At 54.1% G+C, this 17,230-nt stretch overlaps 1 protein-coding gene across 4 annotated transcripts in view; it reads left to right on the forward strand.

Moving 5' to 3' along the window:
* The window catches only part of ABHD2 (abhydrolase domain containing 2), a 108,228-nt gene extending 95,913 nt beyond the window's left edge, over window positions 1-12,315 (forward strand). For all 4 annotated transcript variants that reach the window (XM_029952053.1, XM_029952054.1, XM_029952052.1 and 1 more), the window contains 4 exons: window positions 234-344; window positions 2,566-2,635; window positions 4,142-4,226; window positions 6,495-12,315. In XM_029952053.1, coding sequence (XP_029807913.1) covers window positions 234-344; window positions 2,566-2,635; window positions 4,142-4,226; window positions 6,495-6,691 — 463 coding nt within the window. In that variant the 3' untranslated portion in view covers window positions 6,692-12,315. The remainder of the gene's footprint in view (window positions 1-233; window positions 345-2,565; window positions 2,636-4,141; window positions 4,227-6,494) is intronic.
* Window positions 12,316-17,230: the final 4,915 nt, after the last annotated feature.

Below are 17,230 nucleotides of genomic sequence, written 5' to 3' on the forward strand. Positions count from 1 at the left end.
AGCTCATCCTCTGGGAGAGTCTGACCTCCCCCATATCCCTTGTCAGAGACTCTCCCCGGCTTGCGCCCCTGGGCCAGAAAGTGGGCTCTGCTCTCGGTTATCATCTGCCCTTTAAATGTGTTTTCAGCTTTCTTGAGCTGAAAAATAAAACTGTAAGGTGTTTCGAGTGTACAGCACGATAATCTGGTTCATCATCTCCTTTTTGTTCTGTTTGCCGTCGTGTCTCGTTCTAGGCAAGCTCTCTTCGGAGACCACGTTAAGAAACCCCAGAGCCTGGAGGACACAGACTTGAGCCGTCTGTACACAGCCACATCTCTGATGCAGATCGATGACAACGTGATGAGGTACGTCCATGTGCGGGGGGGGGGGGGGGGGGGGGGGGGGGGGGGGGGGGGGGGGGGGGGGGGGGGGGGGGGGGGGGGGCTGCAGGCCAGCGCTGGCCTCCAGAGCTTCCCTCCGCCCACTTCAGCATTAAGGACTTTTTTCCCCCTTTGAATAAGAGCTTTCTTATTTTTCCCTTTGTGAAGATTGCACAGAAAAATCCAAATTTCTAGTAGTTCCTAGAAAACAAGAAGAGGATCTCTCCACTCGTTCTGCCTTCTCGCGCGGCATAACTGAGCTTGAAAACCAGGGAGCGGGCTGTGCACACCCTCTTGTCCACAGTCCGCATCCCACCTGCCCGGCTCTGACCCTGGGGCAGGGATCAGGGGCCACGTAATTTGCATTAGCAGGAGAAGGAAGTATTTCTTGTACTTAGCTATATGTCTACAAAAAGTAAAGAACAAGAAATAGATGAAGAGGGCTGTGCTTGAAAACAGAAAACTGTGGGGCAGTGAGTCTCTCCTGAGTGTAATGCACAAACCCCACCCACTTCGTTCCTTCATCCTTCCTGCCCACCCCCTTCGGGCACCTGCCGCTAGGACCCTGACAGTGTCCTCTTTCCTAGCACCCATGGTTTCCAACCGAGCTTAGCCTTAGCTGGAAAAGGCAGCGTTGATCTCTAACCTCATTGTTGTCTTTAAAAACAGCATCCTTTTTCTTAGTGACTATTTGATACCTTTGTGCGTGATCGAAAGCAAGCTAGTGTTCATCTAGTAGATAGACAGGTATTGATCTGAAAGGACTTAGCTTCCTTACGGGATTTTAGTAGCTTGCTTACACCAAGCAACCTTGACATAAGCCTGTTAACGGTTACACAAAGGAAATAGAAACTAGAAAATCGCTGGTATGCTCAGAAGTTGAGAATAGATTCTACCTACCCACTCTCACTTAAGATGGGAAATGCGACTTTATTGTGGTACTAATGAGAAAGAATCCAAACATTTCAATTTCCCCACTCATCATCTGAATTTTTTTTAATGCTTATTTATTTTTGAGAGAGAACACAAGCAGGGGAGGGGCAGATAGAGAGAGGGAGACACAGAATCTGAAGCAGGCTCCAGGCTCTTAGCTTTCAGCACAGAGCCCGACACGGGGCTTGAACTCATGTACCACGAGAACATGACCTGAGCTGAAGTCGGACGCTTAACTGACTGAGCCACCCAGGCGCCGCCATCTGAATTTTTTAAAGCCCCAGAGAGAATGGTGTTCAACTCTCCCCAAAGCTCTCTTCCTTCTGAACGATGTTGGATCGTAGCAATTTTCTTCACCAGTAGTACTGGCGGCCTGGAGTGCTTTCCCAGCCTGCTGGGACCACAAAGGGACAGATTTCATGCAGATGGGTGTCCCAGAGGTGATGTCTGCACTCCCTGTCGAGTAGACCTGGCAGTGCAGCCGGAACTTTCTAGAGGATTCCCAGGCAAAGATGTCCTCAGGGCCTGGCAGTGGAGGGGAGAGCCACAGCCTTGGGGGAGGCACCAGTCAGAATAGAACAAAACCACCATTCAGATGCCAGCAGCCCTAATGTGCATCAGAAAGAGGTTTCCAGAGATCCTCTGGCCTGGGGTGACTCGGCCTGTTGGTATCAGGGCCCCAGGATACACAGGGCTCTGGGTACAGCAAACCTACAGGACTTTCCTGCCGGAACTTCAAAGGCGCAGTTAAATGTCAGTTTCTGACTACTGCCCCGTGGGTGGGCGGAATCGTAACTCAGTCTCTGTCTCATGCCCATTACCTGATACATATTTCATTCCAATTCACAGGGGTCTGGGTTACTTGGCCAGGAAGAATTTTGTTGAAAAGGAAAGTTCTCATGCATGCCTTTGAATGTCAGTTTCGTAGCATCTCTGACTCAAGGATTTAACCCCTGCTAATAACTACTACAGAGAACACTGAATGGCTCTGCTGGCGTGCACTTTATTTAAAGCCATGAATCTCAGTGCCGTTCAGGAAGGTGCCATCTCTGGCTCCGTTCCACAGAGAGGCTCAGAGAGGTTAAAGAGTCTGCCTGAGGTCACAGAGCCCGTAAGCGGCAGAGTCAGGATTTGAACCTGGAGCCCCTAACCCCTAACGCTGGTGCCTCTGCGTCGTCCACTGCTGTGACGCGTCAGCGTGGGGCCGGAGCAGGGGTAAAATCCACTCTGCATCCGGCCCGTGACAAGTGTTGCCTCGTCCTCTCCTTTCCAGGAAGTTCCACGGCTACAGCTCCCTGAAGGAGTATTACGAGGAGGAGAGCTGCATGCGGTACCTGCACAGGGTGAGTGGCGGCCCCGCCCGGCGGCGGCTCAGCGTCAGCGTCCCTTTCCTCCCACTGCGCACCCTGGACAAGGAGCCCGCTCCCGGCTTCCTGGGGCTCGAGCCCCCGCAGCTGTTGACTCGGGCTTTGTTTGTGAACCAAACTCCGGGCCTCTGTGGCCTCCGCGAATTAATCCCAGCGCGGCCCCCGCATCCAGAGCAGGGCTAGTCTGCCCCCAAGTCCGTGCAAAAGCCCTTAAAATGACTGCATCACCCATTGTTTTTTCTTAGTCTTCATGTGACAGTGTAATCTTGCCTGGCTCCCGCCACGGCCCCTCATAAATCTGCGTAGATTTCTTACGACCCTGGACCCCCCTTTTTTTTTTTTTTGCCCATTGTGCATTTTGTTAGTGTGGTGGCTCCGATGGACCTCCAGGTGGCTGCCATGACCTGGTGAGCCCAGAGGAAAAGGTGTATTTACTGTATCAGAAGGAGGAGGAACAGGTCTGTCGGCAAGGCAGACTGGCTTCTACGAATGCCGTTTTGGGCAGCTGCCGTAAGCTTCGTGCGGATTAAATTTGTGGCCGATCATCAGCTCCCTGTGCTTTCACCTGCGCCACCACCAAACCAGTCTCTTCTTGTCTTTGTGCCATTGCTCAATCAGTCAGACACAGGACTTCCCATTTATCCCCGTCAAGGCCCCCCTGGCGGTCTGGCCCGCCACTCACCCCGCTGAAGCAGGCAATGGTGAATTGAACCCAATTCTGCCGTCTGTCATGTCGGCCACCCCTCCCGGTTCAGCGTCATCCCCCAGGCTTCAGGGGCCTTCCCTGATGCCACTCCAGAACCGCTGAGCTGTCCAGGCCGATGTCCGAGACCTCCAGGTTAGCACGGCCAGTCCCGTGCTGCTGGGCGCGGCTGTCCCGCAGCGTCTGAGTGCCCCGTCAGCCCATCTCCCCTAAACTAAAAACGGCTGTTTTACTAAGATGGATGTTGAAGGCAACCCCGCTAAGAGCTTCCCAGCATCCACCGGCCTACTCTCGTTTTTCACCGTCAGCTTCCTCTAGAAAATGTCCCTTGTCTGGAGGGAGCATGCCCCATTTGTCCCCCCACAGAGTGTAAACGGAATGCGTATGTACATAACCCTCTGTAAGGCCCCTTGTCAGAAAGGTGGGCTAACCGGAAGCGCCGTGAGCCTCATCAGGAAGATTTTGCCGGCAGGCCCCCTTGAGCACCTGCCCTCACTCCATCAGAGCACGGGGGGGGCGGGGGCCCTAGGACACCGGGAGCTTGGCTCCCGGACACACGTGCCGGGATGCCATCCCATTGCTGGCACCATTCATGCTGCCACCTGGGAGCACAGGCAGCCTAGTCCACTTGTGCAGCGGACCGAGCAGGGACTCTCCGCCATTTGCTTCGAAGGCGTGTCTGGTAGTTGAAGTTGAATTTGAGCCTTGACTGCGGTGGGGTGGGGGCAGTCTAAGTAAGGGAATCGGTCATTTATTTCTGCTGTGTTTTCCTGTTGCAGATTTATGTGCCTCTCATGCTGGTCAACGCAGCTGATGACCCTTTGGTGCACGAAAGCCTCCTGACCATTCCAAAATCTCTCTCGGGTGAGTGTCCCTGCCTGCCGCCCCCTCGGCCATTCACACGCTGCCTCGGGACACTCTGTCCCCTTCAGCCTGCTGTCACCTTGGGAAGGTCAGCATCTGTGGGGAAGGGCGTCCCGTGGCAGGGCTCTCGTCCAGCCTGCCTCGATCGTGCTGGGGCTGCGATGGGCCCCGGGCAGAGCCTTCTTGGGTTCTGTCCTCTGCCAAAGACGGCCGTCACAATGTCCGTAGTCGAGAGGGGCCTGGGGAGTTCCCCAGTGTCCTGTGGGATTATTGTTTCAGGGTTATCCTTCCATTCCGTCGGAAAGTTTGATTTAAAGAGGCATTTCGACTTAAAACATGACATGAGGGGCACCGGATGGCTCAGTTGGTGAAGCCTCTGGCTTCACTCAGGTCAGGATCTCACGGTTCATGGGTTCAACCCCCACATCCAGCTCTGTGCTGACAGCTCAGAGCCTGGAGCCTGCTTTGGGTTCTCCCTCCCCCTCTCCCTCCCTTCCTCTCCTGCTCGTGCTCTGTCTCTCTCAAAAATAAACAGTTTTAAAAATTTTGTTTAAAAGCCTGACATGAAAAGCAGAACAAACAAGCCAGTTCTGGCGCCTCTTCTGACGGTCTCTCCGTCTGCTCTGAGGATAAAAATATAAGCAACTGAAAAAGTAAAGGACATTGCCCATGGGAGTGTCGCTGTGTTTCAGGCTGGCTCGGTCTCACCCCACGCCAGAGAGGGGCTGAGGGAGAAACGAGAGAGAGAGACAGAGAGACAGAGAGAACGCAGCAGCAGAAGGCAACACTTGGGAATCCCAAGGCTGCCTTGCGCTGCAGTTCCGCCCCCTGGGGCCCATCCCCCACCCTTCATAGCCCTCTGTGGTCACGTTTCTCTTATTAAGTATCCTATTTAAGCAGGGGAGGGGCACGCCCGGCTCTCTCCATCCCCAGGCTAGAGCAGGAACTAGCACAGCGGTGGAGCCCGTGCCCAGCCGGGGCTCAGGGCCCCACTCGCGGTGGATGGTGTGTGTGAAGCAGGTGTCAGGTGACTGAGTCACCGGCCTCCAGCTGCCACCACGCTCTGGGCTCAGCAGCCTGCAGCAGAGAAAGTGGCCCTGCTGTGCCCTTCTGATTCCAGGGCAGCGCCCATAGCCCCAAAGCTGCCCCCAAAGCAACTGAAAAGGAAAAAGGAGAGGGGGTCACCCGGGAAAAGAGCCCGCAGAGTCAGAGCTTTGCGCCCCAGGAGGCGCCTCGGAGGCCAGCAGCAGCTGGGCCCTGTCAGTCTGTCCCCTCGGAGGACGACGTTTTCCTGTGGTCCCTGGCCTCGCCTGACTGCCCGTGTTGCCCCATCCTCAGTAGTGGCCTTTCCGAGCCCGTGCGGGACCAGCCCCCACGGGGACTCCTGAAGTCAGGCTCCAGGCTGGCAGCACTAGGCATGGCCACTTAGCATCTTTACCACAACCCGCAGCTTTAAGTTTGGTTTTAATCTTAAATTTTTTTTTTAACATTTATTGTTGAGTGACAGAGACAGAGCGCGAGTAGGGGAGGGGCAGAGAGAGAGGGAGACAGAATCCAAAGCAGGCTCCAGGCTCTGAGGTGTCAGCCCAGAGCATGACGCAGGACTCCAACCCACGAACCGGAGAGATCCTGACCTGAGCCAAAATCTGACGCTTCACCGACTGAGCGCCCCAGGCACCCTAGTTGTTTTAGTCTTAAAGGAAAAGTGTCTGTAATGAAAGCACATTGACTCCACTGGAGTAAATAACAGTATAAATGCCATGAACCCCCTCAAAGCCTGGCCCCCACGGTAGCGTCAGCATCACCCGGGAGCAGGCCCGCTTTCCCACCCGGCATGTTAGGGAGCGTTGTAAGGTGACGTCCCGTGATTTGCAGGCACCTGGGAAGCCTCTGGCCGTTTAGTCCAGTCACCTGGGAGCTCGCCCCGCCCGCACGCTTTCCCCTCTCTCTGTCGCCCCAGGGGATCCTAACATACACCCGAGTTCAAGAACCCTTTTGATTTCAAAGTGTTTCTTAAGCTGCTGCCCATTCCACCCCAAAGCCAAGCTGCTCCAGCACCTGCTAGACCCCACGGCCCGGGCCACCCTCCTCACCTCCCTCCCACTCTGGTGCACGAGGCAGAGTGAGGACAAGTCAAGTATATCCTCCTGGTGCCCTTCCCCCGTAGGGAAAGCCCGGGCCCACCCTGGCCAGCTCCCCTGGGTGCGTCCTGCCCTGGAGCTCTCCGGATGGACGGTGACTCACTCAGCTGCCTTCCCCCCCCCACAGAGAAACGGGAGAACGTCATGTTTGTACTGCCTCTGCACGGGGGCCACCTGGGCTTCTTTGAGGGTTCCGTGCTGTTCCCCGAGCCCCTGACGTGGATGGATAAGCTGGTGGTGGAGTACGCCAATGCCATCTGCCAGTGGGAGCGGAACAAGTCACAGTGCTCAGACACGGAGCAGGTGGAGGCCGACCTGGAGTGAGGCCTCCCGGACTCCGGCGCGCTCCTGGCACCCGCGTCCGTCACCGGCTGTGTCAGGTCCCCTCCGCGTCTCCCTCAGGGACCCGGATCCGACCTCACACCATCGGCAGGGACCACCCACCAGGCGCACCCGCGCTGGAGCAGGCGGCCGGTCCCTGGGAGCACCGGGCTATTTTTGTGCTTAGTTACTGGTTTTCTCCACCGCACTGTTCTCCTCGGCGACTGGCGGCAGGATTCTCGCCCTCCTGCCCAGTCTCGGCGTTGGATTGCTTTTAAGCCAATTCCATCTAGTTTCCCTATTAAAAATGTGTCTGAAGAGCAGTTTTGCGTTGCCGATCGAAAGGCCTGTCCCCGAGAGCAGTGAAGGGTGTGTGCTATTTTGCGGTGATCGTATGTGTCCTTACGTAGACCCTCAAAAGCGCTCGCCGACCTAAGCCAACGCTGACCGTGCAGGTCGGCATGGGAGCCCAAGGGCCCGGGCCTCCCGCACTGCAGGCCGGCCTCCCACACGGCCCAGAAAGTCCCCTGGAGTCTCCCTCACAATCTTCTAGGACAGTCTCCCCACACTTTTGCCGATGATGAGAGTTACCGGGGGCACTTGTTAAAAATTCAGCCTCCCAGGTCCCTCCCCTGGGAGAGGCTGCTCTGGGGGGTCTGGGGAGGGGTCTGGAGATTTTAATTCTTGACAGGTGCCCCCAGTGATCCTCACGACCTGACGAATTTGGGAAACACTGTTCTGCAGGGCCTTGAAATTAGAAACATCTCAGTAGCTCATTTTATGGAAATATATAGGTAGACACGTCTCTTAGCTCCTAGGGGCCTCCAAAGCATCAGTCAAGGCCTGTGTGATCACAGCCTGATGGCTCAGGAGGGGGCCTGGTGGGGAGTAAGGTTTGGGCTACACCAAACTCTGCTTTTTCTGGCTACATGGCCCTGGAAGAGTCCCTTGAACTTGAGTTTCTTCACCTGTAAAACAGGGAACTTGGACCAGGTGGATTGCCAAGGTCATTGCCACTTCTAAAGTGCATGACAAACTCAGCTCACTGAGGCCTGAGAAAGCGTCCCTCCGGGGAGGTCTCCCATAAATGTCTTCATCTGCCTTTTTTTTTTCTGTCGCTCATTTTCATATAAAGAGGTGTTTTGGTTTTTTTTAAACATTCTATTATAATTTTACTTTTTTAACCCAAGTCTTTCTAGTCCTGGCTTTTGATACCAAACAATTCAAAAGCTGGATCTGAGTTTGGAGAAAGAGCTTTCCAACCAAAAGGGGGTATTGTTTTGAAAGCAGATTTTTAATTTAATAGCCTATATTTATGGTCTGTTGGATAGATCTTTCCAAAGTGTGTCTTTTCAAATGAAAATGTTACTCGAGGTTTCAAGTACTCCTTTCCTCTAGTCCTGTGGTACTTGAATATCTAAAAACCCTGCACTTTGAAAAATCGGCAGTTGCTATCTGGAACTAAATGGAACTGACAGTGAAATTGTCTGGATGCTGTTTTATTTTGTTTTGTTTTGTTTTGTTTTACTGTCCCTGCTTCGTCTCCCTTGCTCCCGGAGAGAGAGGATTGTAAATAGTGGGTCAGTGTGAATGTTTCAGGGGCAAAGGGAGCCACCTGAGGGCCTAAATGTGCCCCTCAGGGTTGCAGGTGGATGTTTTATGGGCGTCAGTCCAAGGGGCTGTGACAGTCACATCTGTAACCTGAAGTTGTTTTCTGACAATCACCGGATCATCCTCATCAATAACATCAAAAGCAGCCTCTGTCTCAAAAGGTGGAGGTTTCCGTGGTCTCCACATTGCGTTGTTGTGATTTCTCACACATACCAGATTCACCGTTGTGACTCCCCCCGCCACTGTTATTTTTCTAGTGCATTTCCTGTTCGTGTTCTTTTAGCACAGATTGGCACTTTATCGTCTACCCCCTCAATTTGGAAGCTGGCCCCTTCCCTCTGTCGCTTCCCCCCCACCCAATAACAGAGCTGTAACCTAGAAGATTCCCTGTTTCCCACTACTTCCTTTTTTTCTCAAGCAAGACCTTGTGTGAATTAGGTAAACGAAGCAATAACTAAGTGGGGCTGAACCACCATCCCAGGAAGCAAAACGTACCTTTGCCTTAGGTCACGTCTCTTGACCCGCACTGACAAAGCAGTGGCCAGGTGCCAGCTCCATTCAGGAAGAGAAAAGACACCAGTCCGGGAGGGGACCCAGAAGTCCCTGGGGCCCCCTGGAGTTGAGGCAGAGGTTGGGCCCTGGCCTTGGTCGCCACACGGCCGGAATTTACCCCAGAGGACCGTGGGGGCCGTGCCCCAGCTGAAGCCTCTCTGTGTGTGTGACTCTGAATGGCAGTCACATTCCATTTTGGCTCACATGAGATCAACTGAAGCCCTTTGTTCCGGCTTCAGGCTCTCGGGCCTGGAAACGAGAATGTGACCGTGGCAGTCTTACAGGAAAATTCTTGTTTGCCCCTGAATGAGAGCACAGAGGCATTGAATTTACAGAGATGCAAACCTGCCTAATAGACAAGAGAGCAGCGTTTTATATGTAGGTCAGCCTTTTCCTTCCTCCAGCTTTCTTTTTGCTTGTCTTCCTGAAGTCATTCATTGCTGATGATAATGAGGGTGCTCTCCTGGCTGTGGGGGTCCTGTGTGGCTTCAAACAAGGCCAAATGTCCAAATAGCATTTGAATACTGTATCTGAAAATCAGAATAAAGATAGGAGCATAGACCTAGGCCGTCCTATTGCAGGGACGACACCTGAAACACCATGGAGGAGAAGCACCCGCGTTTCCGCTGTCCTCTGGGCCTCTTAAAGGGTTAGAGGACAGCCCGGGAGCAACGGATCCCAGACAGATTAAGGTTATCTGGAAAACGGTGTCATGTCCCTGTGCTACATCGTGTGACAAGGGGGTAGTTCAGGGAAAGCTCTCTGCCGTGAGTTTGTACCCGTGATCCCAGAGCGAGAGGAAGCAGGAAGTGTTCTGTTGTCCCCGTGTCTGCACCTCTCTGACGCTTGCAGGGGACCCTGTGACACACCGTAACTGGTGAAATAGGCCGTAAAGAGGAGCATTCCCTTTCTTGACCTGGTGGTAGGGGACCAGGGTCCAAGAGACCCAGGTTCCTGTCCTGATGGTCTCTAATTCACGCTAGATTGCGGGCAGCCGCCTCTCCTCTCTGAGCCCTGCTCCCTCACCTTAGACTGTCTCTAGGACCGTGCACCTGTGTACGCGCCATCTGCCTGAGGACCCGCCGCTGCAGTGGCTGCGTCCAGGCTCAGCATGGGGGGTCGCGGACCCAGGGGGGCCTTCGGCGGTAAGCCTTTGCTGCTGAAGACCTTGATGTTGCCCCAAGCCCTGTGTTTTATATTGGCTTCGCCATAGACTCTCCACAGACCTCTCCATAATCCTTGCTGTCCCAAGGGTGGTCTTGTGACCAGGACAGGTGCTGACCATTGGCGCATGTCCCCGACCCTCTGTGCAACTTGGGCAGAGCATTGAGATTCATAGTCCTGTTTCCCAGGGTAGAAACCCTTCCCACCCAGGCTTGCATTCTGAAACTGCGGGCTTCCTTAGCGCTGCGCTTTCTGGGTAGCCGGGCCTGTATGCCTGGCATCTGAATGAGAGCTCTCTTTGTCACTGTGTGAGTTGGGGGTCCCTTTCGCCAGCTCCAGGGGAACAATGCATGTGTTCTTGTTGCTGTGTGCCAGGCAGGCAGATGTCTGAGATGTGAGAGGCTTTTCTTTGCCCATGGCATCGATTCGTAGCACTCATGGAAAGACCCGCAAAACGTCCTGTGGAGTCCAGAGAACTCGGGGCTCTGTCCTCCAGGCAGGACCGGAGAGTTATTAAGACGTATTTCACCACGGCCCCACGCCATCGCCCGGGATTGCTCTCTGTGCCCGGAAGGCCCTACTTTGCCTGGGCGAGTATCCCCCGCTAGTCCAACAACAGGGCGGCACTGGGATTTTAAATCTCCTGCCGTGGAAGTTTGAGGCGAAGCCACGGCAAAACCGGAGAATCCCTCCGTGTGGCCTGCGCGCTCCTTGTTAGGTCAGTCCCCCAACCCCCCCCCCCCCCCCCCCGACAGCACGCGTGGTTCGCGACGGGGCCGGAGCCTCGGCCGCTGATGCCTCTCTCCCTTCCCGGCCTCACTCTGTCATTCAGACCCACTCGGGACTGCTTGGATGCTTCGCGAAGCCATGAAAAGTGGCCTGTCTGTGGCGTTTAGAGGCCCAGCCATTGAGGAAAAGGGTTTCTTCTCCCTCCGTTATCTAAGCAGAAGGAAGGACCCCCTTCTTCATAAATTGGGATTGCTTTTGCCAAATTGCATTGGAGGCTGAGGGGAGGGGCCCCGGCCCCTGCTGGCAGTGGGACCTGGACCGCTCTCCGAAACTTAAGCGGCTTCCTTGGGCCAGCCTCTCTGTCACCCCCGGATGCTGTGGCCTGGGCGTCCTCCCCAGTGGCCCCTTGAAACAGGCTGCAGAGCCCAGCTCCCTGGCCATTCCCAGCTCCCGGGCAGTGGACCACTGCCCCTTCTGGGAGAGTCACCCCCCTCCCCAGCCCACCCCGAACGGCTTTTCCCGGCACGTATGTGGGGAAAGCGGCTGCATGTGTCCAGGAACAAGCGGGAGTCCATTTCTAACCAGCGGGTTGACTTTTACCTTGACTCCGGCCAATTAGTAATGAAAGCTATAACCTACCTTCTCCCCCTTCCAGTCCCCACTAGCCAACAAATCTCTTGCCATAAGTTGGGGACTGTCCCCGTACCACAGAAATACCCTTCATCTCAGTGGGCATCCTCCTTCTAGAACACTCCCGCTGAGGAGCCCAGTCACTGAGGGGACTACTTGCCGCCCCCACCCCCCGTCCCCGCGCCAGCCTCTTCTCTCCCAGACTGTTCCCAGGGACTTGGTCCCTCGCGGGCGTAGGACTTTGGTTTTGTCTGGCTTTTGTTTTGGCCTCTTCAGTTTTCCTAAAGCACAAGTCCGTGTAGAATCCTGTCACCTCTCCACGCCAGTTCCAGGCGATCTGGGTCTCCCCCCACTGCCTCAGGAAGACCTCCACTGTACCTGAGCTTCTGACTTCGGCCACTGCCGCTGCCTTAGCAACACCAGGGGCGGGGGGAGGGGGGCCGGGGCCATCTCTCCTTTTTCCGGTTGGACTCGGTCAACCGTGTTCTTCTGTTGGCAGATCTGCTTCCGGACTGATTTTTGAGAAGCATCACTTTCACATTCCTGATTTGTGTCTGTTTCGTTCTTATTTCGTTTCGTTTGATTTTCTGAAACATAAAGTGCTGCCCTGAAAATCATGTGTTTTTGAGTTTGTGTTCTGACCGCCTCCGTGCTGCTGGATTTTGGGAGGGGGGTGGGAAATACAGGATCTTCCAGCACAGAGGTGTTTAAGATTTGCAACTAGCAATGCAATTTTTTCTAAATATGAGGATATTTACCTTTATTAAGAAATTATACTAAACAATGGTGTCCTTGATTATTTTATGTTCTCATATTCCTTTGGGCTCTATTTTGATTCTGTGTGGTGGTAAACGAAGATCATTACAAACAAAAACTGTAATTTTGTTATCTTTGATTCAATGGAATTTCTTTACTTAAAAAAATAAAAGGCTAAAAATGTAGCACAGCTGTGTGTCTTTTTTCTGTCTAAAAGCGTTCTTCCTGGGGCACCTGGGGCACCTGGGTGGCTCCGTCGGTTAAGCATCCGACTCTCGGTTTCGGCTCAGGTCATGATCTCACGATTCGTGTAATTGAGCCCCGAGTCGGGCTCTGCCCTGACAACATGGAGCCTCCTTGGGATGCTCCCTCTCCCTCTCCCTGCCCCTCCCCTGCTTATGCTCTCGCACGGCCGTGCACTCTCTCTTTCTCTCTCCGAATAAGTAAATAATTTCAAATGGATGAGTGAATGAATGGATTTTTCCGGTGCCTTCATCAAATGTGATCTTGAAGGAAATGCGCAAAATGCCAAGTTCTCATCACAAGTGCTTTTCACCCAGCCCTGCAAACAAACACCAAAGAAATGACCAACCCCAGCCTTTCTAGGCAAGAAGGCCTAGGCCTGAGAAACCAACACTGTAATCACTGGCTCTCTAGAGGGATCCTTGTAGACACAAGGTAAGGGGGGTGTCATGGTGGTTGCCACGCATGATTTGTATGTTTTTCTGAGAGAGTTCCTTCAAAAGACTGGGTGAGGGGCACCTGGGGGGCTCAGTCGGTTAAGCATCTGACTCTGGTAGCTCAGGTCATGATCTCAGGGTTCATGAGACCGAGCCCTGCATTGGGCTCTGTGCTGACAGTGTGGAGCCTGCTTGGGACTCTGTCTCTCTCTCTCTCTCTCTCTCTCTCTCTGCCCGTTCCCACCCCCCAAGTAAGTAAACTATGGAAGGAAGGAAGGGAGGGAGAGAGGGGGAGAGAGAGAGAGAGAGAGAGAGGGAATAGAAGGAAGGAAGGAAGAAGAGAAAGGAAAGGAAAGGAAAGGAAAGGAAAGGAAGGAAAGGAAAGGAAAGGAAGGAAGGAAGGAAGGAAGGAAGGAAGGAAGGAAGGAAGGAAGAAAAGATAAGATTGCATGCACACACATCACCTAAATTAAGATGGTGTTGGGTGAGTTGATGGGTGGGGGTGGTCTCTTCTCCTTTGTATCGGTCTGAATCCAAGCTCAAGGGCTTCCAGGGTCATGGACTGGCCCCCGCCAGGGGAGCAGTGCCAGTCCACGCTCTCCCAGCTTGCCTCTCTCCATGGCCACGCATCACCTTTGACGGACTAGGTGGGGCAGGGAGTGTCCGTTTTGGAGGCTGTGCATTAACATGACCTGAGAGTGCCCAATGCCAGATCTCAGAGGGCATCCCTCCCCAGTAAACAAGCTTCCTCCACCTCCTTCCCCCACAAAATAGCCAGATCGCTGTGGTCCAAGGAAACCACCTCGCAAAGAATAGGACCTATGAAACGCACCAGATGGAAGAGATTTCCAGCCCAGGGTGTCAGGCTGGTTGGTTCGAGGAGCTTCCCAACATGGTCGGCACCTGGCTGAGCTCTCCTGAGGCCACCCTAACTATAGACCTGTGCTCAGGGACGCCCATTGACAATCCCTCGCCATCCCAGTGGTGCCGTGTTCTAGTATACTTTTCATGAACAGGTTCCTCTGCTCTAGCCCCGTTAGGGAGTACTTTCCCATGGCAAGGACCAAGCACCCACTGGGTGGTTCTCAGTATGTATCCAGCCTTCCTCCTCATTGCTCTCTTGGGTATCTCCCTTAGAGGTTATCTGTATCTGCGTGGTTGGGAACACATTACAGGCAGTTTGGCCTTGAACTGATGACTCTCTCCCCAAAGGGAGTTAGATTTCCCCCTCACCTTGTGGTTCTCCGAGCCCAAAACTTCCTTTTGATTCATGCTCTCTACCCCATGTAGAAATCCCCAGAGGGGTGCCTGGGTAGCTCAGTGGGTTAAGCATCCAACTTTGCCTCAGGTCATGATCTCACAGTTTGAGTTCAAGCCCATCATCAGGCTCTGTGCTGACAGCTCAGAATCTGGCGTCTACTTCAGATTCTGTCTCCCTCTTTCTCTGCCCCTCCCCTACCTTGCATTCCGGCTCTATCTCTCTCAAAAATAAATAAACATTTTTTAAAAAGTTTTTATAAATACCCAGCATCTCTACTGAAGACAGTATGGTTTCCTCCTAAGGTTACTTATGATGTTGGTGAAACAGACCTGGGATGAATGAAGTTCTAATTTCTTTGTTCCTATTCCCCCTCCTGCCCACACCTCCCCCATCCCCACCCCCATCCCTCATCAGAAATCAAACCTCTATGCAAAGCATGAGCAGTGATGGGGCCAAATGGATTCGGAGCCAGAGTTGCTGGTTAAGGTCCTGTCCTAGCCACTTCCCGGCTCTGATCCTGAGCAAGATTTAACCTCAGGGTTTTGTGGGGGACGGTGAGAGCTGGGCGGCTTTGCCTCTAAGATACTTAAAAGAAGAATGCCCTTCTCTGGATATTGAGAGGATCAGTTGGATATTGCAAAGTGCTAGTGTTATTTTGGGGCAGTGGTTTGGCTTTGTCCCCTTGGTCCTCACCATGAAGTCACCTCCTGGGACAGTCTAGAAACCTGAAGAAAAGAATGCACAGCTCCCGCTGGGATGTCTGAACTGCCCCGCCCACCGGGAAGGCGGCTGAGCTGGGCGTGGAAATGGTTTCCACATTCCTGGGCTCAGTGGTGCTGACCACCACACACGCGCGCATCATTAAACCCTGATCCACATCTCTTCCTTCCTTAGGACGACCACCTTCAGAAATCAAGGTACCCCCTCCCCACTTCCTGCCCGAAGGCAGGGCAGTCCCTGGGCACACCCCCGGGGATCCTGGGACAGATGGCCCGCATCAGCCGCTGCCTTCCCATGGGGCTTTCCACAGCCCTGCTTCTCTGTCCTCTCTGGGCAGGAAAAAAGAGCCAAGTGCAACGTGTGCGTAAAAATCCTTAGATATTAAAACTTGCCAAGCAGGACCTCCGTATCCTCATTTCCTCCATCTGTCAACACACAGGCCTTGGAGCAGTGCGCATCTGAGGCACCTGGGAAGCTGGGGCGACCTTCATGCCCAGGCCCCGCCCCAGACCAAGAACATCAGAGTCTCTGGGGATGGGGCCCAGGCCTCCCACGTTTTAAAGCTCCCCAGGGAACTCCAGCCTGCAGGGATCTCCTTAAAACGAAGGTTCTAATTTAGCAGATCTGAGGTGAGGGAGGCCTAAGATTCTGCACGGGATTCTAAGATCCTGTGGGTTTCCAGACCCAGAGGCCCCTCGACACCAGAGCCACGCCCACCACCGGAAGTGGGATGAAAGGTGGCCTGATTTAGCCCTCAGGTGACTCTTCAGCCCTTTTCCTGGCTGGCTTCAGACCCGGGCATCCCTCTTCCCGGAAGCTTTGCAGACCACCCGGCACCCCCCTCGGTAAACCAGAGACGGAGCAGTGTGGCCAGGCTCGTTCAAGGCTCTGAAGCTGGCGGCCCATCTCCCTACCGAGGCCTCCACCGCACCCGAACAAACTGCCCCCACCTGCTGACAATATTCCCGAAAGGCCCGCGTGACGATGGCAGAAACGCTTCGGCAGGACTTCACAGCCCTCACTTTGTCCAAATTACTTCTTCTATGCCCCCCCCCCGCCCCCGTTCCATACTTGGCGGTTTTCAAAAGAGTATTGTATTGTCTCTCTGTCCCTCTCATACCTGTGGCGGTGGTGGGCACATATAAGAAACCAGCGTGAAGGCAGCTGGGGTTTTGCCAGGCTGAGCCCGGCTGATTCTAACATTAACCTTCATGGGCTTCAGACACGTTCTCCCTAAAGTGGCACCACCTTCCCGGACAAGGTCTCCGGCGGGGCTGGTCTCCGTGCCTGGAGGGGCAGTACCAGGGCACGACCAGCAGGGGGCGCTGCCAGCCCGCCGTGGGAGCTGACCCGCAGGGTCCCAACCACACAGCGTTCCTTGTCAGACCCCAGGCCGGGGTGAAGACGCTAGCCCTGCTGACCCCCAGAGACCCATTCGGATCTTGGTGAGAGCCGAGGCCGCCCCAGGAGCCTCCTGGCCAGCATCTGCCTGCAGGTTTTCTCCCCACCCTGATCTCATTTGTAAATTAGAGGGTGGGCCTGGGCTGCATTTACTGGGCCTTCTAGCAACTGGGGGCCCCAGGGAAAGACAGGAGTCGTCCAAGAGGAATCAGCCTTTGTTTCCCTCAGATTTGAGATACAACTCTTTTACAAAAGAATTCAAAGTATATCTTGAATGTTTAAAAAATGTCTTCAGGGGCGCCAGACTGGCTCAATCGGTTAAGCGTCCAACTTCCGTTCAGGTCATGGTTTGAGTTTGAGCCCAGGGTGGGGCTCTGTGCACACAGCTCAAAGCCTGGAGCCTGCTTCGGATCCTGTGTCTCCCTCTCTCTCTGACCCTCCTCCGTTCACTCCCAGTCCATCTCTCAAAATATTTTTTTTAATTATTTTTTTAAAGTTTAAGCAAAAGAAAAAAGAAAAAGAAAAAAATTGCTTTTCTAGAGTGAAAGCAGAGGGTATTGTGTGTTAAACCTGCAGCCCAGTAAATAGCTGAAGATCCTTCCCCAAAAAAGTGGGTGCAATACCAAGGGTGCTTCGTTCCTCCCATCCCAAGAGTGGAAAAACCCGGGATGATCACTGGGGTCGCTCAGAAAGAGGCAGCCGGGCCAGCCAAGCCTCCCCCACCACCCGGGGAAGAGCATCTGACTGTAGGAACAAGGAAAGTCACTGGAGGGTGTCGGGGCAAGTATGGGTGCCTGCAGCCCCGCGCCCAGCAGCCAGCCCTTCTCCAAAACGGAGGGATGCACTCAGCAAACAAGGGCCTCCAGTGGGGAGTCTCCCTGGCAGAAGTGAACACGCTCGGGGCGCCTGGGTGGCTCAGTCGGTGAAGCCTCTGATTGCAGCTCAGGTCAGCATCTCACCGTTCGTGAGTTCGAGCCCCACCTTGGGCTCTGTGCTGACAGCGCAGAGCCTGCTTGGGATTCTTTCTCTCTCTCTCTC

Source organism: Suricata suricatta, chromosome 9 (genome assembly GCF_006229205.1).
Source record: "Suricata suricatta isolate VVHF042 chromosome 9, meerkat_22Aug2017_6uvM2_HiC, whole genome shotgun sequence".
Taxonomy (NCBI): Eukaryota; Metazoa; Chordata; class Mammalia; order Carnivora; family Herpestidae; genus Suricata; species Suricata suricatta.